This window comes from Cryptomeria japonica, chromosome 6 (genome assembly GCF_030272615.1).
Source record: "Cryptomeria japonica chromosome 6, Sugi_1.0, whole genome shotgun sequence".
In the NCBI taxonomy this organism is placed as follows: Eukaryota; Viridiplantae; Streptophyta; class Pinopsida; order Cupressales; family Cupressaceae; genus Cryptomeria; species Cryptomeria japonica.
Genome location: NC_081410.1, coordinates 136,557,101 through 136,566,736, shown reverse-complemented (window position 1 = coordinate 136,566,736; position 9,636 = coordinate 136,557,101). Strand labels below are relative to the sequence as shown.

The 9,636-nt window shown below is 30.2% G+C and overlaps 1 protein-coding gene across 1 annotated transcript; it reads left to right on the top strand.

The window, feature by feature from the left end:
- Positions 1-457: 457 nt before the first annotated feature.
- Positions 458-2,023, top strand: LOC131040519 (F-box/LRR-repeat protein At3g26922-like). Its single transcript, XM_057973465.2, has 3 exons — positions 458-1,447; positions 1,549-1,693; positions 2,010-2,023. The coding sequence occupies exons 1-3, from the start codon at positions 458-460 to the stop codon at positions 2,021-2,023; spliced, it is 1,149 nt and encodes a 382-aa protein (XP_057829448.2).
- The last annotated feature ends 7,613 nt before the right edge of the window (positions 2,024-9,636 follow it).

Genomic DNA, 9,636 nt, shown 5'->3' with positions numbered 1-9,636 from the left:
CCCACAAGCCAAAACAATAGCTTTAAGCAATTAAGTCGCATACAAAGAGAACCAAAAAAAAATTGTTAAAATCAGAACAAACTTAAGATGCATGAAGTTAACCACTGGTAACTCCTTTCCCCTAGATTTCTCTATAGAATTGTGTTTGTAAAAATAAAAATAAAATAAAACCCTTTAAATGTGAACATGGATGGCAATGACTCTTGTCATCTTGATTTTTTTTCAAAATGAAATCTTACGGACAATCTTATCTCTTTAAAGAGGCCATTAATGTTATTTAAAGATTAATAAATATTATTCATTTTTATCTTGTACGGTGTATACTCGCTCAATCCTTTCCCGTCAGCATCTATTTATTACTATACTCATCCCTCCTCGATTATCATTATTATACATTTTTAGGTACCCTAATTTATTTCTGTTGTAGATTAGTGTGAGCTGGTAGGTGTATAGAGCAATGGCCCCAGGGAAAGACAGGCTGAGTGAGTTGGGAGATGACTTGTTGTGTTATGAAATCCTGTCAAAGCTTCCCTTGCGAGATGCTGTCCGCTCTTCCATTCTCTCCACCAGATGGCGTTTGCTCTGGAGAAAAATTCCCCATCTCCACTTCTCTTATGAGTTTTACCATTGCTTCTCAGACCTTGTAATTTGCTCTCACATGGGAAATTACTGGGATTGTGCAGACATAATAGATAATGTTTTTCAACAACATTCTGCACCTCTCACAAGTTGTAAGTTCCATCCTTGGATTTGCTGTACCAGGTACACTGAAAAGATTGAGGAATGGATTGAGCGTATAAGGGTGAAAGGGGTGAAAGAAATTGTTATAATAAGTGGTTACACCCCACCAGTAGAAGATCCTTCCAAAGAAGCCAGTTATTCCATCCCTACTAATCTTTTCGCATGTCAGACCCTCACTGCTTTAGAACTTGGATATTTTGGTTTGACTGGAACTCCTGAGTCTTGTCTAGGTTTTCCTTGTCTCGTATCATGTTCTCTACACTTTATTGTCGCATCCAATGAGAAAAATGAACTACAAGATTTCATAGCACTATGTCCACAGCTTCAAAATTTGAGACTCAGTAAATGTCTTGTGTTTAACAATCTGAAAATAGGTGCTCAACATCTCAAATATTTGAAGTTGAAATACTGCACCTTCAAAACGTTCATTGTGGATTGCCCTCGATTGGTGAATCTCGAAGAAATCGATTGTGAATTTGGGGCTCTGGAAAAAGATCACTATTATTCTGGGTTATCTTCATTTAAGGTGAGTTCCCCTACATCACTTTGTGATGTGAATGTATCAGACTTTTGCTTACTTGAAAGGCTGTCAGCTGCCAAAACAATTACGAAAATATCAATTGGAATATGCAAGCTTCAATGTGCCTCCGGTTTCCTCAACATGCTGGCTAATTTTCCAAACCTGGAAAGATTGACATTAAATGAGGTATTTCGGTTATATTCTAAGTTTAGTTTTTCATTTAGCCTGAGGACGTTTAATTTTTCTGTTTCTCTTAAAACTTTGACTAACAACTTTCCGCATTGCAGTGTATGATAGAGAGCAGAAATATGGAAACAGTAAAAGAGATGGGAATTGCATCAGACATAAATTTTCCAAATCTTAAAGAAGTAGTTATAGACTTTCTATGCATGACGTCTGGAAATGAAGTGGCCATGCTGAATTTTCTTGTGGGTAATGCTTCTTCCTTAAAAATTATGAAAATCAATTTTTCAAGGTGCTCTCTCCTGAGGTCAAGGATCAAATTTTAGATTTGAAAAAAGCTTTTACAGGAATAGAAATAAGAATCTCTGACTAGCAGAGAGTTAGAGCTAGACAACTGCCTTGGAAATTTGCATCACGGCTGGACGATTACCTTTGAAATTTTCTTAATATTTACATATAGTATAGGCATAGTATGTATGAGATATCCTAGTAGAGACTTACAGTTTATTTGAAATACTACAATGGCTATATTTTTCTGCCTGTGTTGTACTATTTTGAATTGTAGTTTTTACGTACTAGATGATTATGAATTTTGTTTTCATGGAGTTGTCACTGAAATCTTGAGTTTAAGCATGTACTATAATTTTTATTTGTATGAGATGTTAGATGTAATTTATTTATGTCAAGCAAATCTAGGAGGGAGAATTGACCATTTTGTTCACCTCTGAGCTAACATGTACACTTTGACCGAGTTATTTTTTGTGATTATATGTACTTATAAAGCTTTGTAATGATGCATTGGTATATCCATTTTAATTTTTTATGAATCTGGATTTTGTTTTGATGAAATTATATATTAATAAATAGTAATTTTTTTGTTTTTTCTTAATTTCTTATAGATTTTCATTTATTTTAATTTACATATGTTTTGACTTTATTTCTACTTTAATTGTATATATTTTCACATATACATAATATTATTTGTTCATTTTTCCACATATCTATTCTTAAACTTAAGACCTCATATTTCTTATATTGGATCAATCCTACAATGCATGGGAGTGATTTGTGTAGCACAAATTTGACCAAAAATTTAGTAGAATTGTTTTTTCAAAGATTATTTAAAATTGGTGAGAAAAAAATCTATATTAAAATATTTATCAATGTAGATACACTTAAATGTCTTTTTGACAAATCATTCTAAGAAATACTTAGATTGTCATTTTTACAAATCATTCTAAAAACACTTAATATCTTTATTAAAGAATTAAAAAAATTCAAGTTGCGTAACTAAAATGACCAAATTTCGTGCAAAATCTAATTTATTCTTGATTGAAATTCCATAGCCAAGTTCTTATCCTTTCCTACTTAATTTTCAATATGTGTTTATTACAATTATTCATTTCTATTTGATATCAATTAATATAAGTTGATTTATGATTCTTTGTGTGCATTTATTTAACTATCATCATACAAATGAATATCTTATAGTTTAAGGCAATGGATTCAAATACAAAGTTCAAGAACTTATATAAGAAGATAAACATAAGCTTACTCACGAGCACACATCTTTTTCACTTAATGAGATGAATAATATGCAAGCAAACCATGTACACCAAGATATAAATTGTTTTTAGTATAACACACCCTATGTTTAGGGTATACATTACATATAAGAGAAAAAACTTGATACACATGGTGTGGAAAGAATCCAATGGTTAGATATCCTCACCTATTTCGTATTTTTTTTCTGTGGCTCTATGTTTTCATTTTCCTACTGAACATTTGGATGAAACAAAGATGAATTTTGTGGTGCATGTTCATACCAATGATTTTAAACATGTGTTTCATTTTTCATGACACTTATATCATATGTTTTGTATCATTTCTAAATATTTTTTTGTTAATCCATTTACCTAACGATATTATAATTTTCACATAGGATAATGTATATTAAAGTTCGTTTGTGGTACCTATACAAATAAGATAAATTGATTTTTTTCATTTGGAGTGGTTGAATGGACTTTTAGTTTGGTCAGTTTTATAAAATTAAAGATTGTAGATACGGTTTTGTGGGGTTTTCAATTGGATTTTCTTTCTAAAATTTATGTCCCCAATATTCATCTATCTTTAAAATGTTTGTTACTACTTTTTAGGAATCTCCTTTTAGAATGCTACTATATCTATCCATTTTGTGAGTGGGATTCTATTCGTGGGTTAGATTGGTGTAAGGTTTCAAATTCTTTTTGGTACAAGGGAATTAAGATTCATGAAATATCCATGATGGCCATATTAGTCTACAAAAGGTCATAGAAAATGAATTGTGCCTTATTTTCATTGATAATATTGTTGATAAAATATTAATAACATCTATTCAAATATTTACTATGGTTTAACAAATCGATTATGAAATATTATACGATCAAAAACGTTGTGAATAGTTTTACAGTTGAGAATTTCTTTCATCTTTTATGCATCTTCTAATTGTAAGGAAAAATAACAAGTGCATAAAATAACCGAGTTGAAAATTCCTAATTGAAGATAACTTACTAACTATAGTAAGTATGATTCACACAACTACATGTAAAACACATGTCAAAATTACTATTTATAGTAAGCTCCCCCCCAAAAATTGTGCCTCCTAGCAGTACGCCTTCGGTGTGTTGCCTAACGGCGAGTGCCTAGTGATGCACTAGCGGGTAATCCATGATGACACAATGACTGCTAGCTAAGAAGGCCAGGATGACTCAAACATTGCTAGATGAGAATCCAAGATGACTCAACCACTCAAACATTGCTAGATGAGAATCCAAGATGATTCAACCACTGTAAGCTAAGAGCCCAATTTGGATTTCACATTCCAACACTAATTAGATAATTGATTTTAGAAGCTCTTACGCTGGTGATTGTCAATTCCAAGGAAGTTATACAATTTTATTTCTTATATATTCTTCTACTTATTTGTAATGGGATTAAAGCATTTATTTTAATTATTATTTTTAAATTTATAAATTAAGAATTGATTAAATACATTTAATTTTTTTTAATTATTTTGATGGATTCGAAAAATTATAAGTTATATAGATTGGAATTGATCCATATGTAACTAATTAAATAAAGTAGATTTCTGGGTGTAAAATAAAATGATAAGAGTCTAATAATGTTTAAATTATATTAAATTAAAAAAAAATTACGACTTTCTATTTTTAATCCTATCTTTATTAATTTATTTAAAAAAATAATCAATATGCATACCATATTAGTTGTGAAAAAAAACTTCATTTTAAGAAAATACATTAAATTTTTTTAAAAATGCACTAACATAAATTTAATTTAGATAAATAGATCACTAAACATAAATTAGAAACATAATAGGTGAAAGACAATTATGTAAACTACATTCTAATTTAACTAAGAATTCAATAAACATGAATATCTTCAATTAAATAGAGATGCTTTCATTCTAGATACCATGCTAGATACATTACTCATAAATAGCACAAGACATATGTGAAGAGTGATCAATATGATACATATCTTGAGGTGAAGTGTTTATAAAAGGAAAAGATGTGTACTATAACTAACTTAAGGGAAAAAAAATCAATGGTAAAACAATACTTTAATTGAGAATACATATGCATCTATAACATTAAATTTCATGCTTATTGAGGATGGAGGGATGCATTATAAAAGATATGAACATATCAAAATAAAAAAATGTATACATGCATATTAATCAATGAAACATGAAATGTGAGTCCACAATGTAAATATATAATGATAACTTACATCTATTAAAGGGTGGGAAGGTTAAGTTTAATCATATTATGTAATTAAGAGTGTGTAGGATGGTTGAATGTAAGGTTAGGAAATATAATCTTGAATTCTAAAATAAAAGTTTATGGATGAAGTAAAATCAAGTAGAAAGACAAAACTTTAAAGAGAGATTTAAAAACGATAAAATCAATCAAGAAGTATAGATCTAAAATATTTTAAATGGATGTAATACCCCATGGTTAAAAACTAAGAGGTGTAAAATCAATCAAGGTCACTAAAATATAAATGATTTTTTTTTAATTTAATATTATTCTAGACTAATTACATGAAAACATTCAACTAGAAATAAATAAATTTTGATTAATGAGTGTCAAGTTTAAATGGATAATTACAATCAACAACCATTCAAAATTAAATGTGAAGACATAAATGTGAGAAAGACAATGAAGAATAAACTTGATGTTACTTAGAAGTTGATCTCCTTAGTTATATAAGTCGAATCCCCTTTGTTTAGTAAAAGATAATGTTCCTAGAATAATTCATCTTTTAATACATAGAACTTTAGAATAATTCATCTTTTAATACAAAAACTTTTCACATGAATTTTAAATGCTAAATTGTTTTCAAATGAACATGTTTAAATACTAGTCTACTAAGTCAAATTCTAATGATTAATTTTTTTATATTTAGGTCAAATTTGTGTAATAAAAGATCACTTATATACATTGAAAAATTGAATTAAGATAGGAAATATAAGATTTCAATTTCAAAAGTAAAATTGAACAAGTGTGAACAAATATTTTTTTTTTAATCTTCGTGAATATACACAATTAAGATCAAACTAACATCAAACATATGAAGAGAAATAAATCAAAATATATAAGATTTGAAAAAAAAAACTAAAGAATAAAAATATCTATATATTCTCCTAACATTCTCCATCAAAATAAACCTAACAATAGAGAAAATTTTAAAATAAATGAACAACTTTCAGAATTGCATTCTTGAAAATGTGCGTCAAATGATTAAACTTGTCCATGCTAAATGTAATTAAAACATACATGACAAACATAAATTTCCCATTAATCAAAATTTGACATATACATCTGATGGCAAATAAAAACTTATGTGTACTCTAGCTGCAAATGTTCTCCTGACTGCAAATATGTCCACATAATCATCTAAAGAAGGCATGGGGAAAGGTCCCAATAGTGGGGCTGGGTCCTATAACGGTTAAATTGATTAACCACTATAGGTCGATTTTGTGTATTTTTTTATCTAATAAATTAATTAGAACATTTTTTAAATTGATTTTTTTACCGTACCTACAAATTTAAGTTGAGATTTAATGAACATAATAATTTTGTTTGGACACATTACATATAAAAAAGATTAGATTAGTTGATAAATTGGAAAATAATAGTTTAAGTGTTTCAAATATGTACGATCTTTCAAAACATAGATATATTAATTGTCTCAATTACACATGAAGCGACGGTCTATAATAAAATAATGTTTTTCTAATCTAAAGTAATTTATAAATGATGTGGCTTTTTATTTATCCTATCAAACAAATAGATACGTTCCATATCTCTTCACCAAATTGAATTTATTAAGAGATAACTAATCGAATACTAGTCACTTACTCTATAAATACCTATCACCAACACAATCAAAAGTGTGAAGATTACTAATCAATCCATCAAAACAAGTGAACATTAATTCAGAACTTCGGATCAAATAGACATTCATCCAAAGGATTCAATGGAAATTTTTTCATCAAATTCAAAATTTTAATCATCCATCAAATCCATTCATTCACCTCAAATAAATTGATGTATATAAATTGAACTCAACTTATGAAATGAAAGTGCATGCATCATGTCCTCTCACATATCCCTACAAATCCATCTATTTTCCTAGTTGATTGTAGTGTCTTGCAAACTTAGTTTAGGGTTTGTATCTCATACCCTTGTCTTTAAAAATGAATAAAAGAATACAATAACTCATAGAGTAAAATCTGGATTTCTAGGATATCGTCAAAGGGGAGAATGTAAGATATTTAACAAATTTTTTTGAAAAATTGAACGAGTGGAATGATTATTCAACAAACTTGACGAATGCATCACACTTCTCTATACAAAATGCATTTCTTAGCCTACTAATACAACATGCACTCAACAACACCTATTCTGATCTTTTAAGAGTTTGATAAATTTTTTTCTTTTAAAATGAATCAAGATGGTTCTCCTTGGTTAGGATGAGGACAAAATCCCCATTCTTCACCCTAACTTAGGTTTCCACGATAAGAAAGAATACACAATCTCTGAGTTGAATACGCTAGCTTGGAGAACAAAAACTAGTTGAGCCAAGTTTAGACAAACCATCTATGTTTTGGATGAAAAGGAAGAGAAAGCACAATGTCTAGAAGAAACCGTATGTAGAGAACAAGCATAGGAATGTGAATGACAACAATATTTTCAAGAAGCTCCTGCACCTCCTCAATAAGGTTTCACACTTTGTTTTTTTATTATCAATTTCAGTCAATTTATGTTCAGATTAGTGTTTTGCATCATCAATTTCCAAAATTGACTTGAATTATTCTCTAATTTGTAGGTGAAGGCTAGAGTTGCACAGTTAGACTATAGAACTGTGCACTTGGTTTGTAGAACTACTTACATGGTTAATCTTACAGTGTACTTGGTTCATCTTGTAGTGCAATTGGTTCATTTTATTGCGCAGTTGGTCTCTGTACCTACATGGTTAATATGTATAGGCGATTTTCATAATAGGGATTTTCAATTGATTTGTAGAGATTTCAATTCAATTTTGGAATAAGGTTTCCTATGTTTCTTATTATGGGTCATACAAGTTTTGAGGGGACTTGAAACCCCTTACAGTATATTTTGAACGGACCCAAAACCCCTATGGAATTAACAAGATTCCATAACCCATAAGAAGAACACTACAAGAAGATATAATCAAAGATTAACAACCCACCATAAATCAACCATCAGCAAGGCAACTAAGAAAAGGTAAAGCCACCCAGCAAACCTAAGCCATTAGATAAAATATGTCAACAACACAAGAGATAAGGGTTTTACAAGGCTCCCTTAACCTGAAACATGGATTTTTGCAAGGTTTCGATAACTTGGTAAGGGTTTTATGAGGCTCCCTCAACTTGAAACAAATCAGTTTTTGCAACATTTTGGCATCCATGGGATGAAGATCAAAACAAATCAGACTACTAATGTGTTTGGTATAGGACAATTGTTAAAGACTTGAAACTCAAATAATTTTTGTGTTTTATTTTTCATTAACTTAGCTCAGAATTGAATTGCTTAATAGGAATGAATGTGTGTCTTCTGTATTTTGAGTAGTTGCTCATTCTATAGAGTGGACCCAATGTAGCATCGAGTATCTTCTCCACCCGCCTTCGAGGTCTTGGGTGAAAGAGAAAGGGGACAACACCACCTACTTTAGTTTTAGTAGAGTAATATTTTGTGAGGATTTCATCACCTCATAGGGTATTTCAAAACATGAATAGCTCTGGAGATTTCATCACCTTTTAGGGATTTTTGAGTGGTATCTTTATTTTGGCCACTATATAAAAGGCTTTTCCAAGAGGTTTCTTGCGGTCGAAGTGCAACCTAAATTTGGGTCTTCCGATAAAGGTTGTCAGATATTTAAGTAGCTTTATTCGTGACATCCGCATACCATATTTATTCCTCAAAGAATTATAATGAAACAATGTTTTAGCGGCCCAAAAACCCCTTTACTTGTTGGTGTAGGAGGTGGGACCTTTGAAGTCACCCCTTATGTACTATTCTTTGTATACATAGGAAATTCATCAATTCATAAGATCTCTGGATCTTCAAGAAAAAATATTTGGCGTGCTCATGCCTTGGAGGGGAGCCAGTGTCACACAATATCTAGTTGTACAATTTTTTTTAGCATTTGGATTTATTGTCTCGCAAGGAAAGAGTATGGAAGAGGTTACAGCATATCGCAAGGAAAGCTTTGACAGGATTTCATATGATAGTAAGTTGTCTTCCAATTCGCTTAGCTTATCTTCTTGTGAAGCCATTGCTTGAAACCCGCTAGATCAAGGTAATCGCCAAGTTAGGAAGCCGTTTAAATAGTTTCCATCACAAATGGAGTGTGTATGAGGAGAGGGCCCGATAGTGGGGCTGGGTCTTGTAATGGTTAAATTGATTAACCACTATAGGTCAAGTTTATGGTTTTTTTATCTAATAAATTAATTAGAACATTTTTGAAATTGAGTTTTTTATTTTTCATTGTATATACAAATTTAAGTTGAGATTTAATGAACATAATAATTTTGTTTGAACACATTACATATAAAAAGATTAGATTTTTTTAATTTTATTATTAAGTTGATCAATTGGAAAATA

Bases quoted from the DNA above. Each gene is read 5' to 3' on its own strand.
- LOC131040519 (XM_057973465.2), top strand. From the start codon at position 458: ATGGCCCCAGGGAAAGACAGGCTGAGTGAGTTGGGAGATGACTTGTTG. The intron at 1,448-1,548 runs GTATTTCGGTTA...TCCGCATTGCAG, and splicing joins AAAGATTGACATTAAATGAG to TGTATGATAGAGAGCAGAAA.